This window comes from Rissa tridactyla, chromosome 2, assembly GCF_028500815.1.
Source record: "Rissa tridactyla isolate bRisTri1 chromosome 2, bRisTri1.patW.cur.20221130, whole genome shotgun sequence".
Lineage (NCBI taxonomy): Eukaryota > Metazoa > Chordata > Aves > Charadriiformes > Laridae > Rissa > Rissa tridactyla.
Genome location: NC_071467.1, coordinates 117,803,461 through 117,822,304, shown reverse-complemented (window position 1 = coordinate 117,822,304; position 18,844 = coordinate 117,803,461). Strand labels below are relative to the sequence as shown.

The following is an 18,844-nucleotide window of genomic DNA, read 5'->3' as shown; positions in this document are numbered from 1 at the left end:
CTGTTCCTGAAGCTTTACAGTAATATATAGGGTAAATTTTTTTTCACCGCTCTTTTAAAATTTTATTGCCAACTCCTCTGCTATACTGATGTTAAACATGAGGATCTTACAGAGGTAGGAGAAAGATTTTGGCATCTGCCTCTATTTAAGTGTGTCTAAGAAGACTTGGAGCTTTAATGTAATCTTTTCAGTTGCCTTTAAAAAAGCTTGTGTTTCTCATTTTCTAAGAAATAACAAAGAAAACCCCATGTGTCTGTGGTCCTTCTGTTGGTTAGCCTTTTCTGTGTCTGAAACCTTACTGCTATTTAGAAACGCAGTATTGGATTTTTATGTTTTCGATATGCTTCTCTTCCATTGTACGTAGTGATGTTGCCCTTTAAGATGCTATGTTTGTAGCATGGGATTCAGGAGAAGGAATGAAATTAAATTATGATCCACTTTTGCTATAAGAAGCTATTGTGGTTTGGAGCAATTCAGTTACTTTAGTATATTATATTTAAGTACATTTGTAATATAAACCCCCTAAATTTATTCATAAGAATATGTTAAACCAGAAATTATTATATAAAGCAGTTTTGAACAAGATACACTCTTGTGTTTAAGAAGTCTGTTTTTTCTTCAGCTGTTTTAGTAATTTTTTTATTATTTTTATTTTTTTTTTTTTGCCTATACGTTTAGGACAGGTACAAGCTGCTAATTGTATTTGGCAACTTTTTGCTCAGTTGGACGTTGTACTGTTTGGTGATGTTTCACATAGCATCAAGCAGTACTTGATCTGAGACTATCAAATAATGAAAGATTAAGTTTTGTAGTGAAATTTTCCATATTTAAGACCCCATGTCGTGGAGAATAAAGTGAGGAACTGTAAAGGAAAAATGTTACGTTTTTGTCACAAAGATTTGTGAAGATCTTCTTGAAGTTAAATGTGCCTTAGACTTTCTTGGTATGTGGAACCAAATGTAAGATGAGGTAATTTGAAGAACTAGTTTTTTGAGTGACATTGAATTATTCACACAGCGAAACACATTTGAATACACTTAAGTTGTCTTTTTGAATATGCTGCCTGTTGGGGTTTTTTTACATGCTTAAAGAAATACATGGGTTTGGGAAAACTTATCTCATTATTTGTTTCTGTTATCTTTGAATAATGCATTAGGGTTTGGCTTTTTTCTGCAATGTAGATTGAACTTGCATTATATATTATTCACTGAGGACTTTATAAGAAAGGTATTTGGCCTCTCTGAGAAATAATTCTGACTAATTGGAACACTTTAAAAAGTACTTAATTTTGTTTGCATAATGATTTTAAGTTTGTTTGTTTTGGTGTAAATACTTCTGAGAGATAAGATAATGTCACTTATGGACTACGAAACAAGCTCTGGTAAGAAAATATTTTCACATAGTGCTAGCCAGGACTTTGGTAGTAGAGGTGAATAACAAATGTAAGAAACATTTTACTGTTTCAGCAAAATTGTTACAGAGAGGAAAACAAACAAAAAAAATCCTCTGACCTGTAATTTTATAAGTACTCCTTCTTTAAAAAAGAGAGAGGGGGAAGAAAATAAAAGGGGTTGTTAGGTATTAGTCCTGTTTGTTTAATAATCAGCGTTGAATATTTTTACCTTACCTCCATAAAATTAGACACAATGTGATCTCTGGTCAGTTTTTGCAGTGGCCACCTGCTTTCTGCTATCTTATCTTGTTTTTCCTACCCAGAAAAAGAACCCAAAGTTGTTTAAATAACGTTTGTCCATAATGCTACTTTCAGATTGAATAGTAGAAGTACCATGCCATTGCCATTCTGCTTACTTCTGATGTACAGCAAAAGGCACTTTCAGGATGTAAATAAAAAGCATTTTGTTGAAAATTTGGGGCTAAGTAGGAAGTTTTGTTTATAAATTGTGCTTCAGCTTTTGTTAAATAATGAGATATAAAGTCTGTAAACTCCACAGCGTGAGAAGTCCTTTGGAATTCCCAAGTGTTAGGAAGAGACGCCCAAATATATATGACTCTAAAGACTGGCAGGTGATCTCCTGCAAATCTTCTGGAGGCAAATAAAGTGGCTGCTCCTGCCAAGGTCTGCAAGCCCCTTCAGTTGCAGAGGTAAATCCTTACAGCAGGGACTGTAGAACAGGACTTAACAGAGGCTGTAGTTCAGAGTGACAAACTAGCTGAAGCACATCTTTATGGACAATTTAAACTTAACGTGTTGTAGTGGTAACTGTCATCCTTGAAGAATGGGCATGCTTCCCATTCCACCTCTGGGACAGTTCTTCAGGTTCCCTGCACATCTGACAGAACTTGAAGGTCATTTTAGCAGTCTTAATGGGTAGGTTTTGCTGAGACAAAACATTGAGTCATGTGTAATAGACTAAAAAAAGGGAGAGAGAACTAAAGCTTGAGTTGACTAGGGCTTCGAGTGGAGATTCTCAACAGGTAACTTTTTTTCTTGAAGTAGGAAAAGAAATTCAAAGAGGTGTAGTTCTGTTGGAGTATAGCTGGGGCTGGTCTTCACTCCTGGCATTTTAAATTTTGTTAGAATGTTATGTCAGAATAAAACTCAACAAAATCTTCCTTTTATCTGGTTTAAGGGTCGTGTTGTGGAAAATATATCGAAAAGGTGTGGTGGGTTCCTGAGACAACTTAGTCTGAGAGGATGTCTTGGTGTTGGAGACTCCTCTTTAAAGTAAGTAAAGTCCTAGATTGAGACATCACTTATTTCCTAATGTCCAGACCAAAAGCAATTATTGTTATATTTTTTTGGATTCTAAGTACTGTCTAATGATCAAAATGGGATACTTAAGTAAGTACTAAGTACCTTAATAATGACTAAATGAGACATCAGTTTGAGATCAAAGTATAGCTACTGTTATTTTCTGGAAACGAACGAAGAAATGAGAACTGTGCTTTTCAGAAATATGTCTTTTTCTTTTATTAGTATTATCTTGCTATATCTCCATTTTCAAGCATTTAAAATGTTTTCAGACTTTTATTTTACTCTGGCATCCTACAGCTACAGTTTCATCAGGATTAGTAGTCAGTCGGTTCATAGCTTGTCTTCTAGTTTGGACAAGAGGTAACCCTTAGCAATGGGAGGAAGAGTAAAGACTGATGTGGTTGGATGCCTACAAAATTGGGAAAGGCCTGAGATTCTCTTCTTGCTGTATTATAAGAACAATCAGGCAACAGGAACATCTCAGGAGTCTCTAACCAGAGAAGGTGGCCCTTTACACAATATATAAACTGAACTGTGCAATTTGTTCCCAAAAAACAGTTTGAATCCAGGTAAGCTTTTTCTAGATGCAAACTGTTTAGCTAGATTCCTCTGTGGATATTTCACTGAGTATTTAAACCTCCAGCTGAAGGGTCCCTCAGCCACAAGCACTTCAGGGCTGAAAGAATATTTGGAGGAAGCCTTGGGATATGGCTTTTTGCAGTTGTTATGCTTTCCTCTGCTGCCACAGGAGACTGGGCCGCATGGTGTTCAGGCTGACATAGTGTGGCCATTCTTAGGTGGAAAATAGAAGCACAAAGATTTTTCTTAAGCACTGGGCATTAAGTTAGTGTCTTGGGACCTTTAACTCTTTCTAAAATTTATAAGACTAATTCACTGATTTTTGTCTCTAGAGTAAATTCATCCAGCAACTAGTTAAGCAATAGATTGCTTTAGTAATCCAAATGGGCTTCAGACCTGAAAATCTCCCGAGAGCTTTCCTTGCCTATAGGACATCTCCCTAACTGCTACCTCGTGTGTCGCCACCTTCAGGCAGTCTTGCCTTCTCAGGGGAAAGTCCATATTATTGCCATCTCCCAAATTACTGGCAACTGCTGTCAAAAAAAGAGGTAGCCCCAACCAGAGTTAACTTTCTGCAGTGCTCCCCCAAATTCCCAGAGTGTTCATGCAGACGATCCCCGTGTCCTCAGCAGGGAAGGCAAAAGCAGAAGTGGAGGGGAGGGGGAAGGCAGGCTCCAAGAGAGGCAGCAGCTACCATGGGGAAGGAGGTAGTGGGGGATGTAATAAGAAGGGCGTAGGAAGAAAGAGTCAGAACAGTAGGTAACCTTTTTCCTCCCGGTAACTCCATTTTCACATTTGGTTTAGGCTCCCAGCTGTGCTTTTCACATCACTAAGGCTAGGGGACTGCAGTGAGGGCTGTGACTAGGACCAAGAATCCTAAGTGAGTTCAGGTATTAGTGGCATGTGAGAAGAGGGGAAGGGCTGGGGATGGGGTATTTTCAAATAATGATATATTTAGTAAACAGATACTTAGAATAAGTATAGAGCAGTTCAGTGCATAGCACGTGTGTACGTTGTAGGGATGATACAGCCAGTCATGGTGGCAGGTAGTAGGACAGGCTTAGCTGAGACCGGCTACCAGTGTGTTACTGGTGTGCACACATGCATTGGTAACAACTAACTGGTGCAAAGGGTGGTATCTAAGACGCTTTATGAAAGAAGATGATTCACCTCTGAAATACAAGCAGGTTAAATTGACATTACCAAATGAATGATAAATGCATAAGCTTTAAGACTTTAAAAACATTAGCATGAGAAAGGTGCCATTAATTTTCAGATACTTGTTCTGAAAGCAACTTTTCCTATCAGGCTTTTTGTGTTGAGTTGTTTCCGGATCCATTGGTTTTGTGGGTGATATTAATTTCTTTATTTATCCTTCTTCTACATCAACTTTTGTTTAAAAATAGCCAGTTATCGAAGTAGGTATTGGCTATGTAAGTACTAAATGTTTGTGGCAGCTCTGTCAGGACATGCCCCACGCTTGAATCTCAGAGGCAAAGTTTGCTGTTCCTGTAAATTATCCCAGAGTGTAGCGTCTTTCCAAGTGATTTGAAGAGTGTCTCGATTGTAAATCTCCCCTCCAGTACATGAATTTTGGAATAGCTGTTTTGAGAATTCAAGTGGAAACTCTCACCAGTATAACTGCTTGCTGGGTTTTTTTCCATTGTTTTCAATCCACACTGGAGAGCCAGGAAGTTGTTACCAGCTGAGTGTGTAGTCGGATATGTTAACCACGGCAAGCCTCCAGACAAAACTGTTTTTGTGTGTTTCCTCCACCCCTGCCAATAAAATCCATGCAGTTGGAGGAAACATGGGCATAAAAACAGTGTTCTGAAATGCAGTGCAGCTGTAAATATTACTCTGCAGAGATGAAAAGAAAGTTTATGTATTCCTTCTGGGTAATTAGTGTGATGATACATACAGCCTTTTAGCAGTAAAATAGCTCCAATCATCCTTAGAGTTCATACCCAGTACTGCACACAGATGCGTTTTAATTTTTAAAATCAGAAATAACTAATTTGTAAACCTCAGGGCTTTCCACTGGTAGTCTGATAGGCTTAGGTCCCACTCCTGTATTGCGCAGGGTATGTTCCTTTTCATTTGATGTAGGAGCGAGCTCCTGAGTGAGACCTACAAAGGCTTCAGTAATGAGATGTGCAAAAACTCTCCCCACCAGCTTAATATTTAACTGATGTGATATTTAAACCTTTCTGTTTATGCCCTTAATGTTTTTCGTTAAGGCATTTGAAGCAAGTCAGTTCTGGCTTATATATGACAGAAATAAACGCCTTGCTCAAGTGGTTTTTGAGAGGGGAATAACACTTGGTTTCAGGAGTTACCCAAGACAGAAACTTGCAATAGCAAAAGGAAAAAGCAATCACTGAGACAGATGTATTTGAGATGTACTTTGTAATTACTCTGTGGCTTGAAGATTAAGCTTTTTGACTGAGATGGAAAGAGGTAGGGGACAGAGCGCACTCTAGTGACTGTATTACAACTTGTGACACTATATTAATTCTCCAGCTTTTTGTTGCTGTTTTAGGACCTTCGCACAGAACTGTAGAAACATCGAACACTTAAATCTGAATGGGTGCACAAAAATCACTGACAGGTAAGTCAAAGGGGTTTTTTGTTTGATGGAGAAATTTGGAAAAAGAAGTAGCTGAAGGTATTTTTAGTGTGTCTGCTGTTTTGCAGCACGTGTTACAGTCTTAGCAGATTCTGTTCCAAACTGAAACATCTGGATCTGACATCTTGTGTAGCCATCACAAACAGCTCTTTGAAAGGCTTAAGGTAAGAAGATTCAGTGTTTTGTGTTAAAGAAAAGCATTTAAAGAGTTGTTCAACATTTAATAAAGTTAAAAAAATCAGTGCTGAACCTTAATACTGTGTATCAGCACTGACTATATCCTGTATCTAGCACTTCTTGGGTGTAGACTATGATGTTTGTGTGTGGTCTTTTCTCATGACTTTTCTGTGGGGGCCTGGCACAGTCCACTGGCTATCATTAATTTCTAACAGTGTGTTTAATTTGGGTTTCCCACTGTTATGACTATTTGAAGGCTGGATTTAACTTTATGTATTTTTTTAATTCTCCCAGTGAGGGTTGCAGAAATCTGGAACATTTGAATCTTTCCTGGTGTGATCAGATTACGAAGGATGGTATTGAAGCACTGGTGAAAGGGTGTAGTGGACTAAAAGCTCTATTTCTTAGAGGTTGCACACAGGTACATAACCACTTGGGTGATCCTTTAGGAATAAAATTTTATTTTGGGTTTTTGAAATCTCCGTGAATTAAAAAATACCATTTTTGTTATAGTCTTTTGTTCAATATTACAAGATATGTACATTCTTTGGCCTGCTTTGCTGTGCTTTTAATTTCTTGTTTCTTTTCCTATGTCCGATTTAATCGTCAAATACAGTTAGAAGATGAAGCATTGAAACACATTCAAAATCATTGTCATGAACTTGTAATCCTGAATTTGCAATCCTGTACAGTAAGTATTTGAAGCTTCAAAAGGTACCTTCTCTAAGAATCAAAAAAACATTTTCTGAATGATAATGAATTATCTGCTACACGCTTAGATAAGTTTACAGAGTTTTGTGTGGAATAAAGGTCTTAAAATGAGCTGGCTGTTTCTACAGCTGAGTGTGGATTTGGAGAGCTGGTTTATTTTTAACTGTAGCAAGCTCTAGAGTAAAAACTAACTGCATTCATTCAAATCTCATGAACTGTTTATGTGCTAAACCATGCAGTTTTACAGATGTAGTTCTTGTTTTCCCATCCGTTAAGGTCAAACATTTTGGTCTATTCATAATTTTAAGGTGTCTAATTGAGCAGAAGCCATATTCTGGGCTACATAATTGAGAGTAAAATGTAACGGCATCGTAACTGAAAACAATTCAGAAACATCTTAGGTAGCAGGAGAAGGACATGCTTTTTCAAGAGTAATGGAAGAACATATTCATTTGTAATGAAATGACTGGGGATCATTCATGTACTTTTAATTCTACTTAGCAAGTACACAAAAATTAGATTTGCTGTATTTTATATTTAATATTTTGTTGTTTCTGATGCGACACTTCAGGAATGGAAAAGATCTTTTTGTTTTTAAATGTAAGTCACTTTTGCCTGTAAATAAGCCTTAGAAAATGTTGAAATAAATTAGAATTTCAGCATTTCTGACATGCAAATTTTGGATAACGAAGCTGCTAGATTTTTATTTTCTTTTACTTTTGGAAAGTTTTCTACAGTTTTATTGCTAGAAGGTAGCAATAAAAGGTGGTTTTCCTCTTCCTCCAAAGTTCATTTTCTGTTGTGTTTTACCTGAGAGTAATGAAATACATGATGGCTGGCCTTTTCTGATTATTTTTGTGGAAATCTCTGAAGAGGTCTGATGACAACCAATTACGATCTTTCCTGCTTGAAAGGGGCATTGACATAGAAGTATACCAGAGTTTCACCTTGGCCACTATGTTGTCACGTAGATATTAAGTACAAACAAAAAAACCCCTTTATGAGTGAAAGTATTTTTCCCTTTGAATTTTTTGAGTTGCTAGTCTGTGTGTCCTGCCTAGTTACGTGTGCTTTAAAGCTTTATTTCACTGGAGATGTGTCCTGCTTGCTGTGGTTCAGAAGCATGCTTCCAGAAGCAGCCAGGCTCTTTATGATCAAAGGGCTAGCACTGATTTTTACACAGCAGGTCTCCTTGTGCTTTATATGATCCACACTTTAATTCTAGTGGCTCTGTTTTATGGACCTTGTAAAATGCCAGGCCAGCTCAGGCAGCTATGAAATGAACTGATTTTAACTCTGGAAACTGCATATCTGAAAGGTACTATCTTTACAGCGTAGAAACTGGCGACTTCACAGAATCACAGAATGGGGGTTTGGGTTGGAAGGGACCTTAAAGATCATCGAGTTCCAGCCCCCCTGCCCTGGGGGTGACTTGCAGGCATTTTTTGGGTACTTTTTTTTTTCCTGAGAGGGATGTAGGCATTGAAATCACAAGCAATTTCAGAATGGAAAATTTTCACATATAACATGAGGGTTTTGTCCGTCTCAAGCAGCAGCATAAAATTTATGTGGTCCTTACCTCCAAAATAGTTCCTTTTCCCACTAATAGTGTCACAAGTATCTCTAAAAGGGAACAAAACAGTTCCAGAAAATATCTTCTTATCTGTAGATGATGCAGATCCTTCTGGATCCATGAAAAGAAGACAAGACTCCTAGTTTTCTGTCTGGAATAATTTTTATTTGACAGAACGATTTGCAAATTTAAACCACTGATATTAAAAAGTGCTGGGTTGGGGGAGGGGGAGGCATAAGGTGATCTCTCTTTGTGCTGAGCTACTGCTGTTTCTCATCCTGTTTTCATCCGTGAAAGGTAATGTTTGTGCTAATAACCTCAGAAATATGCTATAGTAGTATTAGAGTACCTAGATGAGTGGCTTATAAAAGGAGTGTGTATTTTCAGTTCAAAATACTGTAGAAGTCTTTGTTAACATTGGAAGAGTAATGTTAGGCCAGGGAATAAAATAGCCTGTTTCACCATGAACAATTAGTCATTCAGCAGAAAAATTAAATTCTTGGAATTAGGAGTGGGAGGAGGAGAGAATACCTTTTCTGGAATAGAAGACCTGTAAACAAAATAATGTTTGCACACACACCCAATAACCTAGTTCCTGTTGCTATTTTGTGTGCAGCTGCATTGGGGCTATTTCTTATAGTTCCTGTTTCAGAGAGGAAACTTTTTTATTCATATCCCAAATTTAGAGTTACTTTTTTTCAGAATATCTAGTACAAAACAATTTTGAGAAATGAAAATCCCTGTTTTGCATTAAATCTTTCAGCTGCATAGGGTAGGGCAAACCTGGCTTTTATATTTATCTTGAGTAAAGAATGGATTATATATAATTGTTTACCTGTAACTCTTGCTTTGGAAATTATCCAGAAGTGAAGGATTTTTACCCTTGGGTTCTACTGCTCCAGTGCAAAATAGGCAGTTAGCTCTCCTGCTGTTAGGCTTTAAGCTCTCTTTTGCATTGTTCCTGAACTTAAACAGTCACTGGAATGAAAGACCTGAACTCTGCAAACATAAAAGCAGCAAGCTGTTTCACACAGTGACAACTACAATTAAAAAAAAAATTTTTTTTGAAAATTATAAAGCCAAAAGCAAAGTGAAAAAGGAAGACAAAACCAAACAACTCTGTGCTTCACACAGCCTTTGAGCAGTACGCGGGATCTGTGGAAAAATACATGGATAAGTAGGAATTGTGTGCGTTGATTTTCTTCATTGTTACCAATGAACATGATTTCACAACAGTGTTTTTTAGTTGAAAATCCACAGGTTGCCATGGTTATATATAATGTGACACTAACAGTTGAGTAATATGACTCAATTTTTGTTCTTAGCTGGTGACTTGGTAGCAAAGTAACTTCAACCTTCTTCTGTGTTGCAGCAAATTTCAGATGAAGGCATTGTAAAAATCTGTAGAGGATGTCATAGACTTCAGTCGCTCTGTGTTTCAGGCTGTAGCAACCTTACAGATGCTTCTCTCACAGCACTTGGTCTAAACTGTCCAAGGCTGAAGTGAGTATGTCACGAGCGTGTTGTATGTTGTGTTGTGAGTATGTCGTTACTGGCGTGATCTAAGGAATTCACTCCTGAAGATAATCAGCTGATATCCACGGGTTTAATTTAGCTTTGTATTGTTTGCGTCACCTTTGCAATCAAAAAATTAAGTTAGAAGTACCAGCTGAACGTGAACTTGAGGGCTGGGCCTCTGTAGCTAGCATATGAATGTAGCCCTCTGTTTATTGGAAAAACAAGAATTAATGTATGACAAATAAAATACGTTGAACCTAGCAGTTCAATTCTGTGCTTCTAGCTAAGTATTTTAGGTACTAATTACAAGCCAGAAGAAAAGATATAAAGCTCATTATTTTTTTTAAAGGTAAAAATATCCGTATTGTGTTGTGCCTTGTGGTGTTTGTACTCTGATGTGGTTTTATGCAGTCATTTGTCTTGTAAAAAACAGCTAAATCATACCTGAGTGTTATAGTTACAAATTTTATTATAAATGTATTTTTAATATGCTCTGCAGTACATCCTGACATTCTTAAACTCTGATATGGAGTGTCCTGATGTCTCTGCAAGCACTGAGGACTGATATTTATGGGACGCATTTTGAGTAATAGGGGCTCATGAGTTAAAAAAAATATAAACTTTTACATTGATGTAATTTGCACTAACATGTATGTTATGGTGGTATTCTCAGAAGTGGAGACAGCTTCAGCTTTAATAATGAAGCTCAGTCATACAACGACTCTTCGCTTGTAGAGACGTATAATACTTCTTGTAAGGTCTAATATGGTAAATTAATTAAGGTAAATTAAATAAAACAAAAAAAAATTTTGGATTACACTAAATTTCCATTTATGACAGGAACATGCAGGAGTTGCAACTTCTTATACTTCAATCACAGATAAATGGAGGAAAGTAGATTGTAAAAATAAGGGGAAGCTACATTCAAATGCCAGTGTGCAATATGCTGTCACGCAGTGTTCCTTTAGCAGATTCAGTGAAAAAGAGCTTTTGTTACTATAGAAAACCTGTCCTTAAGACAATTCCAGAGTGACAGCCCCCTTCATGTAACGGTTCATACTTACAAGAGCTTATGTGTGCCCATATTTGGGACTTAGGAGTCTTCTGACACTCTTAATTGTGTTCCTTAGAGAGCTGTGCTGGTATTACAGGTCTTTCTGCACGATTTCTCACATTCACTTAATTCACAGGTCAGATTGGAAATAAAAGGAGGTCTAAAGTGCACTTAGTTGTGCAATTCTTTTCAAGGGCAGTACAACTGTATCAGGAATTGTTTTGGCTTTGGTAGGTAAACTGTTAGCCCCTGTCTGTGCCACGAGGGGGAAGGCGTCTGCCATTCTTCTCCTTTAATGAGGAACAGTATAATGAAAAAAAATGACCCTTTGCAGTGATTACTGCAGAGGAGTGTGTGATGGAAGGACAGAGGATACAGTGGTTACATCTAGACTTTTGGGATCATGTATGAGAAGTACTTGATAAAAATTTTGTTGGAAATCAAAGGTAAATGTAATTCCACACTTGTTTGTACCTTCTGAATATTTCAGTGTTGCGTATGAAAGAAAACTCCCCTGCCTCTGTTGGGTGCGCTGGCCTTGTTAGGAAGCTTTTGAGGATATCCTACTAAGCTGCTTTCCATGGTAGTACTGTCTTCTGCAGCTGTTAAATGCACTCACAAATGCCATCTCCTTGAAAAAAAAATCCTAAGCTTGTCCAGCTCCCTTCAGCTGTTTTTTTTCCTCCCTATCTCCAGATACAGACATGTCCTCATCCCTTTTTGTGTCTGCTCATTTAAGTGCTTGATACCTTCTCTGTTTTTCTCTTTTAAAGCTTTTTAGTGTTAAAATACTGCTAGGTGTTTTGGTGAGGCTTATTGAGAAAAGCACCCATGAACCAGGAATGTCTTTGTCTAAGCGGGGCTGTGAAAATTAGGATCACGTTGCCTTTAACCCCGCTAATGTTCTCTCCCACCTGCTGCTAATTCAACAAGAGTAGGGAGGTGCTGTGTGCAGAGATACTCCAGGTGTGCCCAAAAGACACCTGTAGACAACAAATGCAGCTGTGAGGTCTGTCTCAGAGAACATTGCTTTATAAGAGTGGGGAATCCACTCTCCGATATCATTTTGCCTCACCAGCTCCTACGCTAGGTACTTTGTCATGAATTGTTGGATGGGAAATAAATGTCAGCTGTATCTGGCAAAAAGAAGGGGCCTCTGTAATTAAGTACAATCACTAAAACAAAGCAAAAATTAGAACTTTGCTCATTTTCATGCTGACCGATGCCTTCCCACCTGTTTTTCATACTGGGGCCTGATTGATGCAGTGTGTGCATGTATAGCTCGCTCTCCCCATCCTGCTCTTCTGACTGATTGCACACCCAGTTTCAGGAAAGCTAGAGCTGCTAGTCTTCTGCTTTCTTACCCCTCTGTTTCCATATTCTTCTTTTCACCCAGAGGTACAGTAAGTAGCATCCCTGCTATTCTGCACACTCTGTATGTCGTTTCTGCCCTCCCCCCCCATCCTTTAAAGTCAGAAATGTAATGGGGTTGGGGATCTAATGGTTCTAAGTGTAGGTGGGGTTTAAAGCAAGTAATTGATGAAAGCAGTAAGGGTAACAAATGTGACCTGACTCGTGTTTTTGTGGTGGGGGGGGTTTGGTATCCCAGGTAATTTTCAAAGTAGCTGTTAGTATTTTATGGTAGGTTGCTAACTGCCCTCGATGGAAGGGCACAAAGTTCCCAAATGTGATTCTGTGAAAGTAAATCCAGAGGTGTTAAAACCATCCATTTGGGAAGCGGTACCTGTCTTGTACCTCTCTTTTGGCTGTCCTTGATTTTCCATCACACTTCTGAACCTTGTTGGAGTCTAGCACTTTGGAAGTGGTTCTTGAGGGTGTATCCTGTGGGGCTGCTTTACCTCTAACCTCAGCTGTGCTCTTGCTGTTGACTTGGAAGAGACTGATCCAGCAAAGTCCTAGTCAGAGCCCCACATCCCGTACTCTGCTGGGGTTGTATTTTTCTGATGCACACAGCATGGGTTTTCTCTTTGCACTTTCTCTATAGAGAGAGAGAGAGCTTTCTAATGATCTTCTAAGTCAGTGGAAGGATCTAGATGCCTCTAAGTGTTGCCACAGCTAGGGGTTCTTTTGTCCATCTTTCCCTGCCTCCTCCCCACCGACCCCAGTATAGTGTTTGCTGTGGTGAGTGGGTAAGTTGCACTTAGTTTGTGCTACTTATTACATGGTGTTGTGGTTTCCCCTCATTCATCTTGATACTTCTTCCATGTGCAAAGTAAAAAGTGTTAATTGAAAAAAAAAAAAAAAAAGAAGAAAACAATGACAATGACAAAAGACCAATTACGGGATGGAAGCCTGTTCTTTGTACTAGTGGTGCCGTATGGGGCAGTTGACCTGTTTTTTATCAATACTGCTCCCCAGAACCTCTCAGAAGAGTGTTAGATATATCTTTCCAAAACACTTATTTTCTTTAAGGCTGTGTTGGTGTAGTTAATTGTTTTTACTGTGGGCTTGGAGAATTTAAGCTCCTTGCTTTCTGGTAACTTGCTTCACTGTGCTCCATGCAGAGGCTCCGAGTGAATTTCTAGTAAGCAGTTTCTCAGTTTTGTGACTTCTCAACATCCTGTGTTTAGGTACCAGGTTTTAGTTGCAGGCTTCATCTGCATTTTTCTAAACTCAGGGTTTATTCTTCCATATCTTTCCTCAGATAACACTTCAGAAAACGTAAGCGTTATGCTGTCTTACTGAAACAAGAAATCAAACTGCCTATAATTATAATTTTTTTTCCGCTAAATGTTGAGAAGATTTAAGGGTTGAACTTAATCTCTTCTGTGACTCTCAGAAGATTCTAATAAGCTGGATCAGACCTTTTTAATTGCAAATTACTATGAAAAAGGGGCATATATATACATTTGCTATTGGGAGCTTTAAGTTGCAAAAGACAGATTTGTATCTCAAATGCATTTGCTTTTCTCTCTGTTAACGTTTTCTTTAACATTTACAACTTTTCCAGGATTTTGGAAGCTGCAAGATGTTCACATCTTACAGATGCTGGTTTTACCCTTTTAGCACGGGTAAGGGTCATTCAGAAGTTCAGAGCTCGCCTTGTTTTCCTTGCTGCTGAGCAGCTGTGGATTGATGTAGTCCTGCTGGGAAGGAATAGGAGAAGAAGAAAAACAAAGTAGGAAGAACCCAGTGGAGGAGGGGACTAAAAAGTGATTTTATTTCTGGATTATACTTAGAGCTGCAACTTGATCTATTTTGCATTCTATCATTGAATTTTTCACCTTTTTCTCCTCTTTTTTTTTTAGTGTGTTTCGATTGCATTTATTATGTTTAACATAACTGTAAACTTGTGTGATGTATTCTAGCCAAATTTCCCCTATAAGGATCACACATACCCTCGTGATATTTACACCCAAAAAATCACCATATAATAGATTAATCTGAGCATACCTTGAAGTTACAAAAATACTGACATTATGCATTATAAACTATAAGCGCTTGTGCCCGGATTTGTGCTGTAAATATGTAAAGTAAGCATATTGATGGTATCAAGTGCTTCAAGTTAGACTTGTATGCTTGCTGGTTTAGGAAATCTGAACACAAAAATAATACTCTGTGAAGAGGATTCATTTACACTGCTGATACTTAGTCTGAATGAAAGGGGTTTTTTTTTTCCAGCCACAGTGGTTAAACAGTGGGTTTCTAATCATTCAGCCTTGGGCTTTCGGTAGTCACCTCAAGCCTGCTTTTGGGAGCTGCAAGTTAAACCGTTTCTTCCTATGCCCGTGGGAAAATGGGTTGGGGTTTGGGTTGAGGCGTGGCACCATGTGGTCTGCTGCGGGGTCACAGAGTTACATCATCTTCTCGAAATTAGTCATGATCAGATATTGAAAGCACTTCTAAAAGCTTGCTAGGGATCTCTTGGAGTGTTAGGAAAATTGCTTGTATAAATGTGAAGTGCAGCTTTCTCCCAGCATTAAAGTGGACACTATTTTAAAATTTTCAACATTCATTAACAAAGCAAATTGTTTTCAAGGCTTCTTTCTAATGTTTGATGGTGAAGAGAGATGTTCCTTATGGGCTTAAGCATGTTTCCGATTAGTTTGGTGCAGGTTGATGTACGCAGCAGTTGGATCGTCTGCGTGCAGATTAGTCAGCTTTAGTGCACAGGCTATAGATGCCGTAGGTTGAATTGAGGTTGACCCCAAAAGAGGAAAGGGAAGCGGGGGGTGGGTGAGTCCTGATACACACTGTTCAGACCTTACAGGGCAAGGAGGAGACGTTTCGCTTAGTAAGAGAAAGGTTGAAACGTAGAGGTTTGAGAGGGAGGTGGTGTATTGCTTGCGGATTATTTTTAATTTTTTTACCATTTTTTGTCCTGTGGTGATCAAATACTTGAAGGGATTTAGCTCACAATTTCCTCTTGGAAGCTGTGCTATCCCATATTACTAGCCCTGCATATGCTTTTATGTCTATATGTTGTTTTATTTCATCTTTTGTTTATCTGTTTGTTTTTTGCCTATTTTAGAATTGCCACGAGCTGGAGAAGATGGACTTGGAAGAATGTGTTTTGGTGAGGTTTAATATGAAAAGGAATATTGAACGTCCAGTGTAAGAATACAGTGCATTAGCACTTTCAGTTAGATGTGCTTTGTTTTTTTACTAATATTTCTGTGGTTATGATAGTAAATAAAAATAATAATTGTGAAATCCTATACAGGGAAATGCTTGAAGAGTAACAGGTGATTGGGTGTTTTCCAGAAATAACAGAACCTTCATCTGGTAGAGAAAGAGGTATCTTATTTGAGGGTTGACTCTCCTGCTGCCTGCTGCTTATGGTTGTTTCGTTTCTTTTATTTCTAGATAACCGACAGCACATTGATACAACTTTCTATACACTGTCCTAAGCTACAAGCATTGGTAAGTTTAACTCTTTGTTTGTGAGCTGTAGTACATCCCCCCAAACCACAGACATACCCAAGTCCTGCAATGCAAAAACAGGCGGCTCACTCTCTATCTGGAACAAGTTCCTGCTGTAGTGTGATACTGTGCAAATATATGCAAGTTTCATAAGTATTCTAAAAGAAGCAAATTATTCCTAAAATATTTACATGCATTTTGTGATAAAAAAAATAGTACCAAATCAGTGAGTAGTAACCAGAAAGCTTGTATTTTATGGTTAACATCCTTCACGTTTGATTACTTAGTTCAACTTAGAGTACTCGGATACTCCTAAGTGTTCACTAATGGTTTTCTTAGGGAGTGTGACACTTCACATCAAATACTGAATAAACAGAACCACCCAGTGAAGATAAATGTTATCGCTCTGTAATGAGTTTTGCATGCAAGCAGTTTTTCCCAGGGACTACATTTACATAGTAAATTATGAAAGGTTTTTTTGACCTAGACTTTTGAACGTAATTGGAGACGAATGAGATGCCTTCAGTGGGGGGTACCCTGCTTACCGTATTTCAAATAACTGTTTTCTAGGGAGTGGTTGCTTGGATCTTTCAGAACATCAAAAGCAATTTCAGGTGACATAAATTTGGCTGTTCTTCAGTCAAGGTACTCCAAAATTACTAGACTGTCCTGACAATAGAAGCTCCTGTATTTAGGGCCAGTTGTCCTGTAAGTGTAGATTTGTTATATATATACTACCTCAGATCTACCTGAGAGAACAAGTATCTTTATAATCTGTTCTTAGATGGGATTAAACGAAGGTTTGCTGCTTCATTAATTAAATTGTGTTATGATTAGTTAGTGTTATTCGCTCAGTGTTACTAAGGTAGCAACGTGAGGAGAGATGGCTTTTAAAAAGGAGCTTGTTCAATATTTTTTATTGTTGTTGGTTTTTATTTTTGGTTATTAATTGTCCAACCTTATTTCTGTACCATAATTCTTAATGTTAAGCCAAACAAAGAGTTGTCAGGAGATGCGGAACCATTTATATGGGACACTTTCTGTTCTTCTGCAACAGACATGTTTTTGTATTGTAATCTAAATTGTAACCAGGACTTGCAAGAGATCTTTTGTACCAGGTCTGCCAGTACTTCACCAGAGATACCATAAAACCTCATGATTTCAAAGTATTTTTCTGAACCTGCTCCTGTTTGCTCGCCTTTGTGTGTTAACCCACAGACACAAAAGTGTGGCATTGGTAAAAAAAGATACCTTTTCTAAGGGAGACAGAAAAACTGATTTTTTTTTTTTTGTTGATACGTATATCCTGTGTGCAGGAAGGATACATGCTCAAAGATTGTGAGTGAACGGTGATGGCGGAGAATTACAGGGAAAGGAAAAACAAACTAGCAGGTGCCAAATAACTCCACGTGAAGTAATCTTGATACTTCAAATGCGAAATTGTGTACTGTTGATGGTTCTGTAGACTCTTGTGTGGCTGTTGAGGTATATTTGCAGTTTAAACAAATATTTTGAAGTTGCGGAAATCAGTTTTGAATTTGTTTCTTGGTGTTTGGAGGCTTGGTAGACAGCGGAAATAAGCAAAGCACTGTCAGACCAATTATAACCAGCTGTTACATCTTCATCAATATCAGGATACTCAAATGCTTTATTACTTACTGGACTTAAGAAGTAAGTTCTAGGGAAGGTGTTTAATATTTGTACATTCAGCTTATTAGAGAAACTGTGAAATACTCATAATATTCCTGGAGATGAGGAGACAGTCAAATTCTTCAGTGATGTTGATTGTACTGTTTCGTACTGTCACCGTATGTCATGCTGTGTTTGATGCCATATTTGATTTATGCACAGCATTTAGTATGTGCTAACAAGAAAAAGAATTTTACCATATCTTTTTGCTCTAAAGATTTCAAGTAATTACTTTCATCGGTTCCGTGTTATTAACACTTTCTAATAGGCTTATGAAGTCAGAAAAATCATTTAATACAAAGTATGTCTCGTTTGGCGTATTTGTTTTACAAAGTTCTGTGAACTCAGCTGTACATCCTGTATTGTCCTTTCAGTACCAAATACAGTGTCTCAGGAAAGCTGATTTTATAAGCTGCTTACTTCCTGGGACGGAAAACTCGTAATTAGCCAGCAGACTGCTGCTGTAGCCAACAGCTTCACGTAACCTCCTGTCCTTCCTTGAAACAGCAGATCTATTATAAATGTTCTTTAACCCTGCGACTGCTGATTGTTTCCAGGCTGTGAGCCAAAGCAAATGCTCAGAACACGTACATAACAGAAGTAGGTATGGGAGAGAACTTAGGTATTCAAAGAGTCGATAGACTTGCAGAATGTAAACATGACATAAGGTAAAACACTGTCGATAGGGGCGAGCGCTTCGTCTCCGTTGTCTTTTGGGGACAGTATGCACTAATCGTGGTGTCGCTTGGAGTCACTGCCAGCGGTCCACACTCGGTGAGTAAAACTGGACCAGTTGGAGCTGAAGGGAAGGTGCTGAGGTGGCTCCCCAGCAGACTCGAGGGGAGCTGCAGACCTCTCTCCCAGCCTCTTTGGTTACTTGTTCATCCTGATGAGCAAAGGAGAAAAAAGAAGTTGAGGGGCAAGTTGTTCTAAAAGGCAGGACAGACCCCGTGTGTCTGGTAGCAGGCAAGAAATGCTCGTGACTCCAGCTGAGGTAAAATACGGGTAAGGTTGGTAGTCCTCGGGCTTCCTTGTCAGGCTGAAATAAAGGCAGGTAGATGTGATATACTGAGAGAAGGGTTACACGTTTGGTTCAGATGATTGGCAGGAGGTACTTTTGAGCACTGGTTAGCTTGCGCAGAGTTAAAAAGCCTTTTTGGATTGCTGCAAACGTTTCTTCATCAGTTGCTGTCTGAAAAAAAAAAAACAAACTTGTGGCAAAGAAATGCTGGGTCAAACCCAGTCACCATTAGACTTAGATACAAGCCCAGGCAAGAGACAGGGCTGAGCATAAAGCAAGGAACCAGCCCAGAG

At 38.5% G+C, this 18,844-nt stretch overlaps 1 protein-coding gene across 4 annotated transcripts in view; it reads left to right on the top strand.

Annotated features, from left to right (window-relative positions):
* Positions 1-18,844, top strand: part of FBXL2 (F-box and leucine rich repeat protein 2) — a 56,728-nt gene that overhangs the window by 33,841 nt on the left and 4,043 nt on the right. For 2 of the 4 annotated variants that reach the window (XM_054193608.1, XM_054193607.1), the window contains exons 5-13: positions 2,592-2,686; positions 5,838-5,906; positions 5,993-6,088; positions 6,396-6,522; positions 6,718-6,792; positions 9,758-9,888; positions 13,929-13,989; positions 15,450-15,494; positions 15,785-15,841. In XM_054193608.1, the coding sequence (XP_054049583.1) occupies positions 2,592-2,686; positions 5,838-5,906; positions 5,993-6,088; positions 6,396-6,522; positions 6,718-6,792; positions 9,758-9,888; positions 13,929-13,989; positions 15,450-15,494; positions 15,785-15,841 (756 nt within the window). Of the gene's footprint in view, positions 1-2,591; positions 2,687-5,837; positions 5,907-5,973; positions 6,089-6,395; positions 6,523-6,717; positions 6,793-9,757; positions 9,889-13,928; positions 13,990-15,449; positions 15,495-15,784; positions 15,842-18,844 lie in introns of those variants that run through there. The other 2 variants (XM_054193610.1, XM_054193609.1) reach the window with 2 other exon arrangements.